This window comes from Alligator sinensis, unplaced genomic scaffold, assembly GCF_000455745.1.
Source record: "Alligator sinensis unplaced genomic scaffold, ASM45574v1 scaffold535_1, whole genome shotgun sequence".
Lineage (NCBI taxonomy): Eukaryota > Metazoa > Chordata > Crocodylia > Alligatoridae > Alligator > Alligator sinensis.
In genome coordinates, this window is record NW_005842157.1 from 937450 (window position 1) to 958285 (window position 20836).

A 20836-nucleotide genomic window follows, 5' to 3' on the forward strand; every position below is an offset into this window, starting at 1 on the left:
CTCCAGGGGCATGCGTTGTTCATAGCCTAGCCCCTCTTCCTCTTCCTTCTCATGCTCCCATGAACTGCTTGCAAACTGCCTTGTTTGCTGCTCTCAAGTAGCTCTGATTTTCTGTTTTGATATCCATGACTTCCAGATGAAGTAGTTTTTAGGAGAAAGGTGGTTGTAGCATACACATTAATGGCTATACAGATAGCTTCAGGTTGACAGACACTGAAATGACCATATTTTTCCAATAAATGTTCTGTGAAGGTGTGAGTTGTGAAACTCTGACCTCTTTCTGTAAAGTGTGCATTTACATATATTTAAAATTTATAAATCTTGACAGATTCCACATATTTGTAACCTTCTTGAGGGGGAAAAAAGCCTAAGGAAGGTTACAGATCTTTGCATCTGTGTCTCTGGATATGTTAAACTGAGTTTAAATAATACAGAAAAAAGTTGGCTTACCCGTTCTGCTTGGAACTTATTTTTGTTTTCCCTCCATCTGCTTTATTTAAAGAGATTGCATAGAAATAGTAATACTGAGCTTGAAAGCAGGAGAATTGTAACAAGGATTTACTCTTTACAGAATATTCCTAGTTACAGCTCGATGTTTAGAATCTGTCAGTTTAACAAACAGCATTCTGTTTTTCCAATTATGCTTTTTTCCTCTTTCTCCATGTTATATTTGAGTCCCAACGAATTGTTGTCAGTTTTAAAATTCAGATGTATTGATAGGAAATTGAGAGAGAGAAAAAGTATTTCTCTGAGTAGGTAGGAGGAAGTTGCCTCTGGGGAGGTCAGACTGAGTGCTTTAGTCCTTTTTCTTGCATTTCACATGAATATGTCAAAGAATGTGGCAGTGACCAAAATGGAAGCTCATTATCTGAGACCCAGCTCACGCAGTGGGTGTGATTGAAAAGCTGTAGAGCCTGAAGGCCTTTAGATAGAGAGAAACATAATTGTAATTATAAGAAAAAAAGTTTGACTAATTACTTGAGGGTCTTAAATTGATTCTTCCATCAATATGTGAATAGAACTCCCATTAACATGCACAGTTAAGCATATTCTTACACCTAGTTCTGCTTAATATAAATGTCGACACCTTGCTATCCAGCAGTGCTGTCCACTATAGCCCACTCAGTAACTGTCATTGATTTACAAAAATACAGAGCAGTTATTTACTTTATGAATGCAAAGCATCCTAAACATGAGTACTGATAAAAACCTAGATTAGATTGCCATGATTCAACATGGCTTCGAATATCTGATAGCTTGCAATGGCCTTTCAAAATATCCCCAGCCTACCAGTGAAGTAGCCTAAGTAAGGAAGAAGATTGTAGCATACAAACTAATACATCACAAGCCCAGGAGCAGAATAATTCACTTTCACCTTGCCTAAGAGGACAAGAGCAGTAAAAGCTTCACATTATTGGCAAGATTTTTTTTTACTTAACCTATGGTTCAAACCTCCAACCACCTTAGCAGCTTTCCAGCTGGAGCTGCTGACATCTCCCACCTAATCAAATGGTGGATTATCTTGTCCTGATAAATTGGAGCAGTGTCTGGTAAAAAGTCTTTCCTGAAGTACTCTGCTAACCTGTAGCTAATAGGGTGGCAGATATCTGGATCAATCCCCAAAGCTTGTACTACAAAGCGTATCTAATGATTTGTGGTGAACAGTGTAAATGTTTTAAGGGGAGACATTACTAAATAGGAACACAGTTAAGCATGATAAATGTGACGCCAGGAGAAATAAAAAGCATGAAAGCTATAGTGATGTTGTTTCACATAGAGTGTATGGAGTCTGTATTGTGAATTCTAAAGCACTCGCTCTAAAAGTGACTTTTTATGAAATGCACTTGTCCTGGAAAGGAATTCTCCTTGCTTGGCTGCTGTATTCTTTTAAAAAGAGGCAGAGTTATTCAGCCATTAGACACTTGCTCATTGTTTTGTGTGTGACTAGATTATTGGTCCAATACATTCAGGATAAATAAATTATTTTTCTTTCTCTAAAACCCACTAAGAAAAACACTTAAATTACAAAATCTAAGAAGCTATATGGTTTTTTCTTTTCTAATTTAATAAATCAAGCAAACAGGAAAAATCTAGTTAAGGCTGAGATACTCCCTTCAAGCATTTATTTTCTTTCTTCACTTTACTCCTGAACAATAGAGAGAGGTAGCCTGGCCTTCCTGAACAATAGAAATGCAATTCTAATGTGTCAAGCCAGGAAAGTCTCTATGTGCTGTAGGCAGTCATACAATGCTGCTAGTAAAGCTGTTCTGTTTTTCTTCCATAGGGGAATCCCTACATGTGCAATAATGAATGTGATGCAAGTACACAAGAGCTGGCACATCCACCTGAACTAATGTTTGATCTTGAAGGAAGACATCCCTCCACATTTTGGCAGTCTACAACTTGGAAGGACTACCCAAAGCCTCTCCATGTTAACATTACCCTCTCCTGGAACAAAACCATTGAATTAACAGATAACATAGTTATCACCTTTGAATCTGCACGTCCAGACCAAATGATCCTGGAGAAATCACTTGACTATGGGCGAACATGGCAACCCTACCAGTATTACGCTACAGACTGCTTAGATGCTTTCCATATGGATCCAAAATCAGTGAAGGATTTATCACAGCACACAGTTCTAGAAATCATTTGCACAGAAGAATATTCAACTGGGTACATGACAAATAGTAAAATAATCCACTTTGAAATCAAAGATAGGTTTGCATTTTTTGCTGGACCTCGGCTTCATAATATGGCTTCCCTGTATGGCCAGCTTGATACAACCAAGAAGCTAAGAGATTTTTTTACTATCACAGACCTGAGGCTAAGATTGTTAAGGCCAGCCACTGGAGAAATATATGTAGATGAGCAACATTTGGCACGCTACTTTTATGCAATCTCTGACATAAGGGTATATGGAAGGTAAGAGAACATATGCCTTTCAGAATGGGTATATATATTATTTTCCTTAGAGAATGATCAGATTTTTCCATTCCCCTAAATATTACAATTTTTTTTTTCCAGGATCTAGCTCAGTAAAAATCAGTTTCTGAAAGCAGTGGATATGTCTGATTCAGAAGTACTTAAGTCATTAGAGTTGTCCTGTCACTTGACAAATCTCTGTAGGTTTGAGTGGAATATGTTTTTTAAATCGGGTTAGCAATGTATATCCTTTTAGGTCTGGGAATGAAACACAACCCAATATAAGGAATGCTGCACTAGACTCTCCCTTCACATACTTAGGACCAGAGATCACAGAAATCAAAGGAGACAGATCACTGTGCTTTAATGCAGGCCCTTATTGTAAGGGGTAAGCAATATGAAGGCCTTGCATATATCTTTTCTTGAACTAAGGGGAACTTCTTTTTCTGAATTGTATAGTTGTGTGTTTAAGTTAATGAAGACCATGGAGGCTAGAACCCATTTAATATACTTTAGCTGATTCAAATAAAGATAAAGTAGAGAAATCAAACCAATATTTTGGAAAACAAAATATTGTAGGCCAATTAGGACAGAATAATAGGTACTGCACCCCAGATTAGGCAAATGAACTATCCTGGGTCCAGTAATGCTTTACACCAAGTGTCAGACCGATGAAGGACAGTTTTGAGCGAATATTCCTGTGGGTTAGCACTGACTGCTCCTGGAGATCATGAGTCAGTCAGGTTTGAATACATGGGGATAAAGCTTTTGGAATCCCACTAAGCTGGTGGAAAAGGTAATTCCTTTTATAAGTTTTAAATGTGATATTTTAAATTAATTGGATGCCACTTTATGCATGGGTCATAAAAGAGTTAAATATCTCTTTTGATACTATCATTTTACTTACTTTTTTGCATGTACCTCTTAGCCATACCCTCCATAAATTAAAGAATCCACAACTGTTTCTTAAAAATCTCAACAGCATTCGTGTACAAACAAAAAATCTACTTGTGGTACTAAAACTATAATGGAGGGATAAAGAATGTTACATACTTTAAAGTAATAAGTAAAGATAATTGACATTGACAACAGGATGATTATATAGCATACGTACTTCTAGGTTTGTTGTTATTTGGAAGGTTACATAAGAGGTTGTTTTTGATCTTTTATACAGAAGATTGCATGTGTCTAAGCATTTGCACACTTACAAGAAGATGTATTTTATCTGTTCAAAAGATTTCTGATAGAATTAAATTATTACAATTAAGTATATTGTTAATATTCATGTACACAAAGCAGGAAATCATTGTCATTTTCATGGCTTTGAATAGATCAACACTTTCTTAATCCAAGTATATATTTTAATGACCAATAGTTACAGAAGTCAGAATGGGTTGTTTTTTTTGCATAGCTTGCTTAAGTTCATAGCTACTATTATAATTGCTCCTTGCCAAATGTAAGTACATACATACTTACAGCCTCATTATTTGAAAAGATAAAATTATTGGGTGAATGTTTTTGTATCAAGATTTTTTGTGATATATACCCATGATATTGTGTAATTATTAGGAGTCTCATGGAAGTGTGAAACAGTAATTGATATAGCTGAATATATTACTAACTGTGTAGAAGAATTGCAGCATACATGTTAGTCAGTCATCAATTTCCGTTCTTCACTTTCTGCTTCCCTTTTCTGTAGGTTAGATATACTAACTAAAATCCTGGATCAGACTAAAACCATGGATTAAAAAATCTCACACTTTGAGAGACCACTGTGTCCCATCTGAAAAATCCATGTATTTTAGAAATTAAATCAGATCCAAAGAAGGATTTTAGCAAGGCTTTTGAAACGGTCTCCCACAACATTCTCACCATCAAGCCAAGGAAGTACGGGGTGGAGGAATAGACTGTAAGGTGGATAGAAAACTGGCTGGATAGTGGGGCTCAAAGAGTAGTAATTAATTAATGGCTCGATGTCTAGTTGGCAGCAAGTGTCAAGTAGAGTACCCCAGGGACTGGTCCTGGGGGTTGGTTTTGTTCAATATCTTCATCAACAATGTGGAAGATGGGATGGAGTGCACCGTCAGCAAGTTTGCAGATGGCACCAAGATGGGAGAGTAGTAGATACTCTGAAAGGTAGGGCTAGGATTCAGAGAGACCTAAGCAGATTGGAGGATTGGACCAAAAGAAATATCTTGAGGTCAATAAGGGCAAGTGCAGTCTTGCACTTAGGACAGAACAAGCCTATGCACTGGTACAGGCGGGGGACAGACTGACTAAGCAGCAGCTCTTCAGAAAAGAACCTGGGGGTTACAGTGGACAATAAAGTGAATATGAGCCAACAGCATAGCTTGTTGTGAAGAAGGCTAACCGCATACTGGGCTGCAATAGTAGGAGCATTCCCAGCAGTTTGAGGGAAGTGATTATTCTCCTGTATTCAGCACTGGTGAGGCCACATCTGAAGTACTGTGTCAAGTTTTGGGCCCCCACTCCAGAAAGATACAAACAAATTGGAGAGAATCCAGCAGCAGCGAAAGTGGTAAGGGGGATGGGGCACATTATTTATGAGGAGAAGCTGAGGGAATTGGGCATATCTCGTTTGGAGAAGAGAAGACTGAAGGGGGATTTAATAAGAGTTCAACTACCTAGAAGTTGGTTCCAATGAGGATGGAGCTAGACTGTTGTCAGTGGTGGCAGATAGCAGAACAAGGAGCAGTGGTGTAAAGTTGCACCGGGGAAGTTTACTTTAGATATTTAGAAAAACTTTCTCAGTAGGAGGGTAGTAAAGCACTGTGACAGGCTACTCAGAGAGATTGTGGAATCTTCATCCTTAGAAGTTTTTAAGACTTGGCTAGACAAAGCCTTGGTTAGAATGATATAGCTGGGTACGGTCCTGCTTTGAGCAGAAGGTTGGACTCGATGACCACTTGAGGTTCCTTCCAATCCTAATTTTCTGTTATTCTAAGGATTAGGTTGGCTCCAACAAGCATCACAGTGTCACAGTTCTAGGGCCAAATTCTAATTAAGTTGTAAGGTAGTTCATCTTAAGCACTGCAGTGCCTAAAACATAAGCACCCTGCACCAGAAGGGTAATCCAAAGCTGCAGATCCAAAGCTGCAACCACTGACTGAGGTTTTAAATAAAGTAGTTTACCATTGTGCTGAACCCATTCTTTAACTATGCAGTGGGTGTACTGTAAGCAGACTTATGGGATTGGACCATTTAGGGAATTTGGATAGCACTCTGCCTATTTTCCGGACCTTAATTGGACTTGGATAAGAGCTAGAAATCTAACTATTCCTGTCTGGACATACACGGGAGTGGAAACACAGGTACCTATGGAACTTTCAGGTAAAAAAAAATGTGACTCCAGGCTTAAACAGCTGTTGAGCAGGAAGTTTCAGATCACAATATGAATTTAAGCATCTAATATCTGTCTGAGTCTTTCCTTAGGTTGAGCTCTTCACCTGTGCCTTATCACAAAAATCGTTTTAAATAAAAAAGAGCATGTTACAAATGCATTACAATAAGAAGTCTTTCAAAACAGTTAAAAAACTGTATAGTAATCCTGTGACAAACTGGCGTTAAAAATTAAGTGTGACCGTATAGAGAACTTATCTGATGGTGACACTTGTTGGCTAAGCTCTAATCGGACAAACACTACAAAGGGGTTATCCAATATGTAATCCTATTTTAGTAGATTACGTTTGTGTGAATTCTTTATCGTTCTGCTGACAGAAATAAATCCACCACTTTCAGGGCTTTAGACTTTTCGTTTCTTTCTGAGGTATATGTTGATTGTCCTTGTATTAAATAAAATGGTTAATCCATCTCCAAGCACATGGGAAGGCATAGTTCACAATCCTTGACCATGGGCTACTCCGAAGGAGTGCACTGTCAGCTCCAGCAGAGAAGGGTACTCTGTTTGATTACTGCCTAAGTTCTGTAGGAAGCTATTCATAGAAGTTGCCCTGCAAAATCTAAGCAGCAGTAGTTTTCCCAGATGCCTTCATCCTTTACCAACCAAGCTGGTCTTGCTGACCAGGTGTGCATCTTAGTAGAGCCAGGATTGTAAGCAGTTTATTCCACTAGGTTTGCAAACCAACTAGATCTTCCACCAGTGGCACCTTAACCTAAGAAATTAATTTGGAATTTTTTTTTATAGATTTATTTTTAGCCACAAATTAACACTTTGGGCTTTAAAATCCTGGATTTGTATGTTAACAGTAGTTCAAGAAAGTTAGGCCTATTCCATACAGGTAGGGTACAGAGAGTCTGCTAAGCAGCTTGATATGCTGTGGATGAGTGATAGTAGCAGGCATCTTTTAGTGCTGTGTCTTTTGCTGTAAAATTAATCCATGGATTAAGTACAGTTAAAATAACCACTGATCATAACAGCATATTATAAAGGAAGTTGATTTCATATATAAATTCCTTCCTGTTGAATTTCAGGGATCAATGACTGTGCAAAGTACTTGTCTTAAAGCTGTCACATTAAATACACTGGTTATTTTCTTAATACTTCACAATGTAATAAACCTTGGAGATTTAACCATTTCATAAAGAATTTGTTTTCTCATTCAGTTGCATTTTGGTGTGAAATAAGCTAGATGCCTGTAGTATCAGAAATGAAAACCTATGTTTTCTTCATAAACACTTGAGCTCTTCTATTACCACTTGTTTATTCAACTTCCATTTACCACCTTTCATTTTGTGTTTATTAAGATAATGAAAAAAGGGGAAACATGGCTGTTAGCAATTTCAGCAACCCCATTGAGCTCATATTATTCAAGAAACCTAATAATCCACATGAACTAATTCTGACTTATGGATGGTCTGCTTCACTAAATCAGGGTGATTTTCTCTGGTGAATAATGGACGAGGGTAGTGCGCCAGTACCTTAATTAAAGAGAGCCTCTCTTAGTCTTGATCTCATTTTAATTTACAGGGTAATACTACAATAATATCACTAATGGAAGGTACATTAAAGGGCATCAAGTAGTATTAACTGTATTAAATTATGGCACTTGTGTTAATTAACTGCTGAGGCAAGATGGTCCTAATGGCTAAAAAGGTCGACTAATGCATAAATAAAGTCTGCCAGGATGAGAAAGTAAGAAAGAGTAGACATTTCTTCTCCATCTTTTTTTTCTGAAGCAACAGAGAAAATCAAGGATATTCTGAATAATTAACTTCAAGAAAGTATGTTTTTTTAGCACTACTTAAGGAGGGGCAATTTTGGGGGTTCTGAATACTTTAATTAATTGAACAGTGGTTTGGGGGTTTTTTTATTTATTAAGAGCTTGATAACAAATATTTTTAAATTGAGGGAAAGTCTCCTCGCTTTGGGTCAGGCAGCAGCAGGTTTAGATAAATTAATCCTTAGAGTAAAAATAGACATTACTGTTAAGTTTTACAGTTCTGACTTTTAATGGTATGTATATGTACATGTTGACTATAGTTTAGGATAAACTTATATCCCACATGTATTGAAAAAATATTGGCTGGCTAAGGCAAAGAATATTATTGCTCATTCACGGCCAGTTTTTCAGTCTAAAAGCCAGTACTTTCCTTTAGAAGTGAAAATATCCCATTTCTATATAATATTTATTGTTAAGCCCCTTAGAATTTATTTTTATGTTCTTTCTCTGTTTGAAGCTTCTGTATTTAAGCTCTAAGGTTATCTGACCCTGTCTCAGATCCCGTCCCAGTTCCAGGAGTAATAGCAATCTCTGTCTTGCATTACGTAAGTGAAAAATGTCTTCAGTTTTAACAGTTTCTCTCCCTCCTTTTACCCATTCTAAATTTAACCTACCTTACAATTGGAATTAGTTACATTTGTGGAAAAGTACATTTGCTGCACTGTTGTGGTTCTATTGAGTTTTTTTTTGTTTTTGTTATTTGTTTTTTTCCAGCTAGCATGCCCTGAAGTCTGCTTTGACTATCCAGTATTAACGAGATCTCACTCATTTAGAAGTGGGTAAGGGGCCTTTACAGCCATTTAAAAAAGCAGACTGCCATCCACAGTCTGGGACCTGCTGTGCAAATTGCAGAGGATGTTCACAAAGTAATGGCTCAGATTATGTTAGGCTATATTGCTTGTATTCTCTCGATGATACACAAATTCCCTGTGTTCCAAATGGATTAAATGGGTTAAATCCTGCCCTCAGTTACACTGATGTAAATCTGGAAACCTTGGTCTAATGTCATGAATCTGTAATGTGCCCAAAAGTAGAATTTGGCCCTACAGAAACTGTAAATTATAGAGGGACTTTCCTTTAATTTTAATAGGAAATTTTCCCATTCAGCTTCAGTTTAAACCTAAATCCTCAAAGTAAAGATATGCAAACTACAAGGTTTCAAGTGGACAGCTGAGGCCCATTCTCTTTTTCAAATATATGTTTACAATACTTAAGATTCCTTAATTTACAAAGAAAACGCTTGCATACGCATCTTGTTTTCCTTTGAGATTTTTACTCATATTTAGAGTGAATGTATTTAATAATTTCTCCAATTAAATTATGAACTTCATTAGAGGACAAAAAAAAACAACTTATGTATTTAAAAGCTCGTCAGTTTATCCCTAACTCCCAAGTGTAAATAGAAAAAAATTAGATCTACTCTAGTATGTCATTAAGGAAGAAGATCTCTCATTTTCTATGAACACTTCAAGCCTTTTAAAGAAAACACCATGAATTGAACTAATTAAATGACTTCAGTATTCATCCACCCCTGTTAACGGTCTTTAAGAAAGGTATGTTAATTTACTCTAGCCTGTTCCACATGGTCAAATAATTTTTTGTTTTCAACTTCCATGCTAGTATTTAAGAATTATGAATATGCTTAAAGATCAATTTGAAAGCGCCAACCATCCATGGTAGAGAGAATGGAACAATGCATTTGAGAACATGATTGGATCTTTATTTTCTTCTGTGCCAGTGTGGATACTGATGTATTTAAACTATCACTCTCCACTAAGCACCTTTACAACATAGCATTTGCTTGCTCTTTATTTTTTGTGAAGTGTCAAGTGTTTCCTTAAAAACCACAGAGTTCCCTTTTGAGAACACTCAGTATGTTCCAGGATCAGTGCTTTTGTCAGGAGTAGAACCAATCACTTTTGTGAGTATGAGCCACATTGTCAGTGAACATTAGAGAGGCATAAGTGAAAATCCTGATGAAAGGAAATCGAAATTTCCCTTCTATGTGACTTTGTAATACAATACACGGTCAAGAAAACCTCCAAAGACCTTTCTGAATAAATTCAGAGATTCAACTATAAATCATCCTTAGCAGAATCTTTCTTTTTAAAAGCTTTTTCTTTCAGAGAGTTCAGGCAAACATAAACAGTTAAATAAACTTGCAGATCTACTGACTCACAGTTCTGAAAGTTTCCAAGCACCAAGCAGTCCCTCAAGTTGAAGTTGAAGCTATATCCGTATATTTCATTCTGAGTTAAAATTTTAAATCATTTCAACTATTTTATACGTAGCAACTAGTATTTACATGTTCTATATTGAAATAAAGTGTAGCCTTTTCAAATTCAAACCATCCATTTTTTCAGTGCTTTAAATGCCATGCTTACCAATCTTAATGTGGACTGCTTACAGACGTGAAAAAAAAAACATTGCTTTACTCTCAGCTCGGTACATGCTTGCACCGAGTGCAGAACATGCCCCAAAGAGGGATTGCATTAGTTTGACCTGGCTTGCCCAGCGTCTCTATAAATTGCATGCTTTAGCAGGGCTTTTTTGCACTTTTATCTAATAGCTGATTGATTCAGCTTTACATAAAAATGCCATAAAGCCCTGCTGAAGTACTTGATCTATACTGACACTGGGGAGCCAGGTCAAATTAACGTGCTTCCTCTTCCAGTAAAGCGCTGTTTGTTTGTTTTTCCATGTCTACCAGTGCCCATGGTGATTCAGAGATAATGTGGCTGATTTCCTTTTGTCCTATGACCACTTTAAACCACTATGATACCAGAAGGATCTTAAAGGAGATTGGAATGGCCTGTGAAAAATATACGCCCTGCATAAAAGGACTCCTTCTCTGGCCTGGAGCTTCCATAGAGCTTCTGTAACCATGCTGTTCCCAGTTTCTATGACCAGGCACGTGTAAAGCGTGCACTAAGAGCTGGGTAGAATTACTGTACTGCAGGTATTCTTGTCCATCTGTAGCCCAAAGAAAAGAGTGTAAGTTGGTTTGTCAAAGCCAACCTTGGCAGTCCTTACCACCCTTCTTAACTGTTCATACAGGGACCAACTATCTGAGAATTTTAGTCAAAGGAACTAACAGTCGAAATCATGCAGAGTATTTGAAGTATATGTGTTGTCATTGTATTGTCAGCAGCTGTCTAGTAATAATGATCATTCTGGTCCCTTCCCAGCTGTAGGCAAGTATTATGTGTAATCTTGGCCACCATTACTAGTCTGATGAGATGTGTGCAGTTATTTTTGTGCTTTTCTTTATGGAAGAGAATTACACATGCTCAGGATCTAATTTTTCCTAGATACCCATCAGTGTAGGAAATGCATCAGAAGGCAGTGGTTAAGCCTAAAATGGTCACTTGTTTTTCTTAGCAGATGATTATTATCTCTGTTAATGTCTTTGTTAGGTGTGACAAATGAGGAATCTTTCTGTTGCTGTGATATATGGAAATAATTGAAGAACTTTAAAAATCAATTTAATGAAAAGTCTAATTTATCTGAGTTCATCGTTAATTGCAGCTATATTGCTTAGGAGGGTTAAACAAAGAAGTCAAATGAGTTAACTGTCTGGAAAAGTTAACTTTTCTATCTTACCTAAAGGCAGGTTTCATCCTCTGTTCTTCCATTGTAGTAAATACTGGACATGTCTACACATGCATTTGAGCGCAACTAAATTTAATGCGCATAAGCTAATGTGCATTAAGTGATTTTGCAGGTGTCTACATGTGCAGGAACATGGCATTAAAATTAGTGCTCTCAGCTCTAAAGTTAGTACCAAGTCCCTGCAGGCCTGCCTTATGCCCCTAGTGGCTGGGCAGACCTAGCACGAAAGTTAGTGTGGAATCAGTCTATACATGAGTTAATGCGCTTTAACTAATAGTGCCTAAGTTCGATACATGCATTTGCAGGTATCAAATTTAGGTGTGATTAGCCTAATTTCACCATTTTTAATGTGCATTAAAGGCGCTTACATGTAGACGTACACCCATAATGCGCATTAAATTAGGCTAATATGTATTAAAGCGTCTCATGTAGACACGCCCACTGTGTACTGCTCTCTACAAATTACATGAAATGAAGTATTATAATATGACAGTAGGCCTCATTCTGGTCTCAGGTATCTTCAGGTACCTGTGTGAAGTGGATAAAGTTTCACGGGTATAAAACTAATCTGTATCAGATCCAAATTTTGCTTGAGGAAGGTTGTTTCTATGTTTGTTTTTTGAGAGTGATGGAAGTAAAAAGGAAGAGTTAATGTAAATGTTTTTTTAAAAATTGAAATACCAAATGAAGGAATCCAACACTGCTTCTATATAAAACCTGAAAAACAACCTTCTACCTTTTCTACATTTTCCTCACACATGGGCCAGATTGATAGCTGCAGTAAATGGGTGTGGTTCCACTGATTTCAGGTTTTACACATGCTGAGGAACATATTCATATAGGAGTGAACTGTGTTGTAGTAAAGAGCAAAATTAGGCCAAATCCTGTTTGTTTTACTCACCTGACTCATCACATTCCTGGCATTTGCAGCCCTAGATTCATGGGCCTGATTTCTAACCCCTCCAACTAGTAACAGTGACCTACCTCTAAGGCTAGGAACAGACAGTCAAAAAGCCTGAGCCTGAGCTGATTCAATCTTTGCAGGTTAGTCTAACTTGGCTAGGCTGAACTGGTCCTTAACTGTACTGACATCCCCTCTGGACTGAAGAAATGCAGGCACATGCCTGCAGTAGCTCAGGCTAGAAGCTGGGGGTGCTAAATCAGTCCTCCCTTCCCTTTTATAGGGCTAAGCTGGGGGGTAGGGGGGTGTGGCCAGGCCCCAGCAAGACGCTCTGATTAGGGAGGTCTGCCTGCACCGTCCCAGGCTTTTCCCCGCTCACTGCTCAAGGGGTGAGAGTATTACTAGACCCCAACCCTGGGCTAGTGCTCTGAGGCAAGGGGGTGCATGCAATGCAGGCATCTGTTGATCTGGAGTTTTCAATCTCCCTCTCCCTGCTTTTTCATACTGTCTGCAGCAAACTGACAGGCAAGGAAGCCAGTAGGGTTTATCTGTGTTTATCATACCATTAACAAAACAAAAGCCTCTCTCATTAGTTCAAGCTCTTCTTAAACAGCTTTTTCCAAGAAAGGAAGGAGGGATATTACCAGCTGACCTGTTTAATAGCTCCAAAAGCCCTAAGCATACACCGTTCTATCTGCTTGTCCCAGTGAAATTGGAGAGACATACACACAGACACCTCTCACCATTAGTTAGCATACCACATGCCTAGGGTCCATGGGGCTGGGGTTCATGCTATGGGAGATGGAAGGGAGGAGGGGATCCCTGCTTGAGCAGCGAACAGCACGGGGAGATGAGGCAGGGAAAAGCCAGACCCTGCTGTACCTGCAGTCTCTGCTGGAGCTCCAGCCAGGGAGCAGGGGGGTGGGACCAGCTCTGCTCTCTGGAGCAGACAGCCCCACGCAGAGCTGCAAAGCATCTGGGATTCTGGAGGACTCTGGTTTAACTTAAACCAGGAAGGAGCCTGGGATAGATATTGTATAAACCAGTTTGACCCAAATCAGTTATGTCTGATGCACATTCAACCAGGGTTATCTTACACCAGTTTCCTCCATTTTGAAACTGATTTACGTGCACTGAACTTATGTTCTGTTAGAGGTTTAAACCAGTTTCCGATCACTTAAACCATTTTATATTTAATGTCTCTCCCTAGCCTAAATAAGGGAAGTATATCTGAGTTGGCTCAAAAGATCTTCAGTAAAATATAGATTTACTCATCTTGTTTAACTAGGCTGTATGACAGGCTCAGTTTTCAATACAAAGTTTGTGTTGTTTTAATATAAATATTGTTTACGAAAAGCGAGAGAGCTGCAAAGGCAAAAAGACCTGAGCGGTGTTATGAACTGAGAGAGGATTCTGGTTTTGCAAGCAAGATGCATGTGAGGGAAGGTGGAAATCCTACAGTACAGTACAGTCTAACTCCATATGGAGTTCCTGGGAGAATGTTCATCTGATGTAAGTAAAAAGTTTGTTGGCTTCTGCAGATACTGTGCTACAATCCTTTTGCAGAGGATCAGCTGTGTATTGGTTAGCTTGGTTAAACAGGACAGAAGTTGAGGGATGGGGTGGGTGGGAGCTATGAACCAGAAGCTGTCTGCATTGGGATTGGAAGATAATAGCAACTGCACTCTCTGGACACACCACTGAAGGTTCTTTGCACTCAGCCATGTCTCCCACAGAGAACCAGACTCTGGCCTTTAAATTTTGAAGAACACAGAGGTTTTTGAACTTAGGAATCCCATTTCAATAATAATATCTTGTTATTCTACAGGTAATTAATTTACATGTTTAGCCTGTGCTGGTGGCAGATATTCAAAAAGCAATACTCTGGGATCTTACTTTCTTGTCAGGAATCTTCTCACCTCCCCGCTTCATCCCAGGAATCTTCTCACCTCCCCACTTCATCCCTGTTGATTCAGCAGCCTCCTGAGATCTTCAGGAGTGAAAGAACTATGAAAACTGGCCCTCCTCAACCCCCAAGGCACAGGCTTATAGTGGTAATCCTGCTACGAAATGTAATGCGAGTACAAATTACATGTGCTATCACAATGGCAGAGGGACGTCATGGTTCAGGTTTAATTGCCATCCATATTTCTGTTGCATTGCATATTAAACCTGTAAACTATCAAAAAAGAGAAAATTTGGTTACAACAAGGATATGTACATTGAGATATGTGTCTTCACACTCAACTAATTAGTTGCCACTGACTGTTTTTGCTTTGCTCAGTGGCATGTGGTACATAAATCATTACAATATGTTAAATGCAAATGGTTGGTAATAGGGTAACCATCTGCTCAATGTTGGAAAGTTTGCTGAAGAGTGTAGTAAGATTTTCTTCTAATAATGACTGCTAAACTCACATTCCTGAAATACCAAATATCTAAAAACAGCTACCTCCGTTAATGCCAACATTAATAATATGTCTCTTACCCTTTTCATTTTCACAAGTAAACCATGAATTGGAGAGGTAATTTTGTACTTCAACATGAACTTGACTTCAAGGCTAGGTTCCCTGTTACAGCAATCTCAACCACCATATCTCAGAGCCTGATCTTTGTCTCAGATTGCATTGAGTGCTTCTGAACAGGCAGTAAATAATCAGGCTGACCATTCTCTTCAGAACATCTGTTCTTGGCAAATATAATTAAACCCTCCTCCTTCCCTACCTCCTGCTTCTGGGCCCTTTTCCACTGTGATATTATTTTGTAAGTGATAGATCATTTCCATATTTGTCATCTGATCACCTATTACACTAGACACCATAAGAGAGTTTCATCTCCCATACATTCTAAAGGATCACCACTGCATCTTGGAGAGATCAGTTATTTTGCCACAGACATGAAGTACTGAGACTTATCACACACTGTCTAATGAGCATTGTTGGATGCCCGAATGACAAAGTAGCACATGGAGAAATTAGCAGTGGGATAGGAAGAGCGAGAGACTGCCTGCCAAGGGTTAAACTGTACCTTAAGCCTAAAGGAACAGCTCCTTCATCTTTACCCTTCCAATCATCCCAGTGGTCAGGGTCATTTTCAGGACATTTACGTGCAAGATGCCACATCAGTAATCTGTTGCATTAACCTGAAAGACTGATATGCTCACATGATATAATACTCAAAATGTGGCCTTCACCATGAAAGAAATCTAGCAAATAATTCAGTTCACATTGACTAACTAAAAATCTGCAGGCACATGCTTTTAGTGAAGTCAGTTTAGCACGATTGTAGCTTCCTTGACAATTTTTTTTTCTTTTTTTAGCATTACAGTATTTCATTTAAGATTGTGCTTCTAGGGAATCACCTGCAGAAGAGGAGGCTGCAGGAGAGCTCATTAGCCCAGCAGATTCTCTGTCCTTGGATGAATTACACAATAAGAAACTTGCTCCACAGGGTCCTCAGAAACCTGGAGCTTTGTGTAGGTGTGAATTCCTGCAAAGCAAGACAGGCTTTTTTTTTAATATATTTGTTAAAAGGAGATATTTTTGTACTGAAAATATTTTCCTTTGTTGTCTCACATGAAAAGACATGCTGTCTGAAGCTGCATACATTGGGTGACTCCATTTTGATACAAAATGAACACTTGTCAGTTCCAAAATGGGGTGCCTGCACTTTAAAGTTATATAGAAACATTTAGAGACAGAGCTGGTGCAATGAGTAGCACTTTAATACCTTAAAGGCATAGTGCCAGAGCTTTGAATTTGATAAGCCAAGGTCCTGAATTGGATTCCAGCAATGGTCAGGAGTCTTAGGAAGCTCTCATTTTAAACTGCAAGCAGGGGGAAAAACAGTCTTCCTATTCTTTAATTGCATTAGTTTTATTGAACTGGAGGACAGCTCCAGTTCCCCAAACACTATATATATTTTAATGCCAGTTACCAGAGACAGAACAGTAGCAGGTCTCTTTATTGTTTCTGCTTATATTTGGTAAAGTTAATTCCATTTAACTCTCCTGCGCATCAGGAAACTAGACTTTGAGGCAGTATTTACCAAAGTCATTACAGGCATATTAATTTTAACTTCCTTGATCTCGTGTTACTGCTATAGTGCTTTTGTTTAGGCCAATTTAGAGAGTACTGGCAAGCAAGCAAATAGGAACTGCAGAGAGTTGAAATCTATCAAACTGCTCTTAATCTTTCGTACAGACCAGTGCATTAAATTCATTACCTCTGAAGAGCACTCTTTAGGGTTTACTTGATGCGTGGTGCTGCTACTCAGTGGGAGCATCTACACGTGTGCCAGACTGTGCAGTAGTTACCGCACTTGTTGCTACTGCGCAGTAGTGTCGGTGTCACGGTTCGTGGCCGCTGATGCTATGTTGCCATAGCAATGAGCTATGGTGACACAGCTCATTGCTCTGGTGACATAGCATCTCGTTTAGATGCACCCGCTGTGACACATGCCTGGGCAATGCAGGGAATCAAATTTTCTCCATCTGTTGTTTTGGGGTTATTTTTTCTAAACTTACTGATCTTGGCTGCATTTCTGTAGCTTCATCATGTTTTAATTGGCTCTAGCTTTTCACACTGTATGCATTGCACTGCGGGTCAGTCCCTCTACCCTACTCAAACCTGCAATGCCTGGTGAACACCTTTCCTAATCTTCACGTGCCCCTGGAATGGCTCTTCAAGTGGGAAGAGCAAACTGAACTGCACAAAGTCAGCAGTGAGAAATTTAAATCACACTGGGGTGACCTTTTATAATGAGACTTGCCAGTTTGTCTCTCAGGATACATCCCTTTTTCCACTGCAGTCTAGGGAAAAAGCTAATGGGGCTGAGCTGGGAGTGAGAACCTGGTCCTTGAACTATTTGTCTAAATAAATAGGCAACAGAGTATAAGAATGTTGTTTTTAACTGCTAACATTCTACAAAGATCTATCTATAAGTGAGCCTAGTTCACACGTAAATGAAAACTATAGTGTGTTTCACCTCTGTTTTGCATTTGCCTACCTGTTGAAGTGGTGGCAAAAAAATAAGAAAAAACAGTTGTATGGGAAGTGGGATGAAGGGTAGCATTACAATTTTTAACTTGTTTTCTATTAAAGAAGTATTTTGATATGAAGAGCCTGAAGGGTGTTTCCTAACACTCAGAGAACAGGGGACCATAACGTTGAGAAAGCCTCATGTAACCAACTGGGTGTTGTATATTGTGGCCATTTGCTCCCTTTATCCAAAAGAGATCATTGTAGATTTTGACGACTTTCTTGTATCAGATTACCTTCACCACAGATAGCAATTACAGTATTGATAAGAGGAAAGTTTCTCAGAGATACTTTTAACATTTCATATTCTTATGTAAACCCTGTTGGGTGCCTTAATTCTTTAAATTTAAAAATGTCTAAAAATATTTGTCTGGTTGTTTCTGTTCTCCAAGTGAGCTTTAGATATCCACATATCTTGAAGAGAATATTTTTGAAGATCGGATTTGTAATGTCCCTTAACTCCAATGGCTACTGTTAGAGCAATAGTTTTCAACCTTAATAGACTTGTAGCATCATCCATGGATTGACTCACAACACCCCTTGAAATATGCCAGCTCTTAGTTTTCACTCTTTTGACTACAAAAGAATCATAGAGAAGATTTCCTGTTGCAAAGAACTGTGGAGAACCACAACAATGGATTCCTATTTGAAATCTCTGGTTGTGAGTCATGTTTGTAAACCTAACAGTGGTAACATTGGGTGGCAGCTTGCAGCACCCTTAAAAGGATCTCAAGGTGCCGCAGAGTGCCAAGGCACCCTGGTTGAAAATCACTGGGTGAGTCTACACGTGCAATTAATGTACCTGAATTTTACTGCGCAGTAAATTGAGCCACAATAACCTTTGGCCATGAACATGCATTCTTTCGAGCTCAGATTTGCACCCAATGGGAGCAGTCAGGTCCAGGGCTGCCCCTGCCCTGCTCTGCCCCCCTGCAGCAGCCAGGAGGAGCTCCAGGCTCCAGCCACAGCTGCCCGGGTGCTAGGGGTGCCCTTTAAAAGGCTGTCCCACAACTTGTTCCCTGTCCACATGCTTCTCTGGCCTGGAGCAGTCTGCAGCCTACTGGCATAGCCCTCCGAGACACTGTCCCCAGATCATGTGCCCAGTGCGCTATGGCTGCTCCTAGTCTAGCCCTCAGCAGTGATGACCAGTGCCATGGTCTTCTGCTTACCACTGTACTCACCGTGCTCTGCAACCGCACTGACCGCCACCTGGCCTGGGTGGGTCTCAACCCCATCCACCCCACTCTGCTGTACATCTGCGTGCCTGAGCATGGGGCCCAGCCTCAGCCCCACCCCAAACTATCAGCTACCAGTCCCTGGGCTGCTTCCTGGACCCTGGCAGGGATGCCAACAATGGCCACATGGATGGCGCTGTGGCCACTGTCCATGAGCTCCTGGGCTCTGGTCCCACCACTTCTGAGCCTGTACCTACCACAGTGACCGGTGACTGAACTCATTCCAGATGACCCAGGCCACGTTCCAGGAATTAGTCCAGCAACTCGGTCTGCACCTGGAGCGCCAGCCCACCACCATATGCCCACCCTTCCCTGTGGAGACCCAGGTGGCCATCACTCTCCTGAAGCTCGCCATGCCCACCAGCCTACGTTACATCAGCCACTTTGTCAGGGTGGGCAAAATGACTGCTAGGGAGGCATCCTGGAGGTCTGCAGTGGCCCAAACCATGCTCCAGGTTGCCAAGGAGGTAGTGGTGGGCTTCTGGTCACTTGACTTCCTCCAGTGCATTGGGGCCCTCAATGGGACACATATCCCCATCACCATCACCTGGAGCAGACCACCCCTATTACAGCCAGTGGGGCTTCTACTGCATCATGCCACAGGCCATAGCAGACTACTGGGGTGCCTTCACGAACATCTGCGTGGGCTAGACTTGCAGCACCCACGATGCCCAGATTTTCTGGAACTCCGCCCTGCCAGCCCTGGTGGACCCGCAACTGGGCGACATGACCATTCCACCCCTACTCACTGGGGACCCCATCTACCCACTGCTGCTGTGTAGCTCATATGCCCCTACATCAGCCAGCTTGACCCAGACCAGGCACTCTTCAACTGGTGCCTGGGCCAGAGCTGTGCACTGGTTGAGTGCAACTTTCAGCCCTCCCAACCCCTGGGTGTGGGGTCCCTGGCTCCAAGCATGCAGCCTGGGGGTGGGTGGGTGAGCTGGCATGGGCATGGGTGGCTGCAGTGCCCCCTTCCCTCCTCGGCCCTTTTCCCTGTGTGGGGCTTACTGGATGGGCATGGCAGGTGCTCCTGGCAGTTGGACTCGGTCCCTGGCTACAATGAAGTGGTTTGGCTGCCTGCGGTATCCAGAAGCACAGCACAGCTGGCCACCTGGGCAATCACCCGCTCCAGGAAGTAGCTGGAACTGCTCACTGCTGGGGCCATCCCTGGCTTGTCCTCCTTGCTTAGAGTGCATTGCGAGAGTTGGCGGGGCAGGTGGTGGCCCAGGCTGCCCAAGCTACCAAGTGAGGCTGCAGCCAGAGAGCATGATGGGACCTGGTGCTGGAGACCCAAGGGGCCCTCCCCTGCTGAGCCCTCGTGGTTGCTGGGCCATGGTGCAGGCTCCAGCAGCCCGCCAGTGCTGGAATAGACATGGCGGGCCTCGCCAGGGTCTGTTGGGCCCAGGATCTGGTCCAGCTGCTGCTGAAAGGGCATGGATCTACGGGCAGCCATGAATTGATGATTGTGGTCCCTGACTTGGACCCACTGGGCCTACAGGGCCATGACCTTCTCATGGCATTGGTGGCCATGCTCCAGCACGTGGCCTGCCATGACCGTGTATATGTGCATGCTGGCCTGGATTGCATGGCTAAACTGCTTCTGGACCGCTGTGTCACCCTAGGTTGCAGTGTAGTCCACAGTCTCATGCTCCATCGAGTTTGGCACCTGACATCAGGGAGACCTCCATGGCAGCTGCTACCAGGGATTTCAGAGGGTCAGGCTGGGACTCCAGGTGCTGGTGTCGGCTAGCATGCACCCACTGGGGTAAGACATGGTGGCTGGGAGATAGTCTCGACCTGTGTGAGTCCTGGAGTTTGCAGTGCTGCAGGGCCCAGCACATACCTGTAGTGATGGGGCACAGAGCCTACAGGGCAGGCAGCTGCTGGCACAGCCCCAGGGGGCAGAGCCGGGGGAATACA

General features: G+C 41.1%; 1 protein-coding gene across 4 annotated transcripts in view; it reads left to right on the top strand.

The window, feature by feature from the left end:
- The window catches only part of NTNG1 (netrin G1), a 289692-nt gene that overhangs the window by 139239 nt on the left and 129617 nt on the right, over nt 1-20836 (top strand). For all 4 annotated transcript variants that reach the window (XM_014520830.2, XM_006025634.3, XM_025206492.1 and 1 more), the window contains exon 2: nt 2285-2925. In XM_014520830.2, the coding sequence (XP_014376316.1) occupies nt 2285-2925 (641 nt within the window). The remainder of the gene's footprint in view (nt 1-2284; nt 2926-20836) is intronic.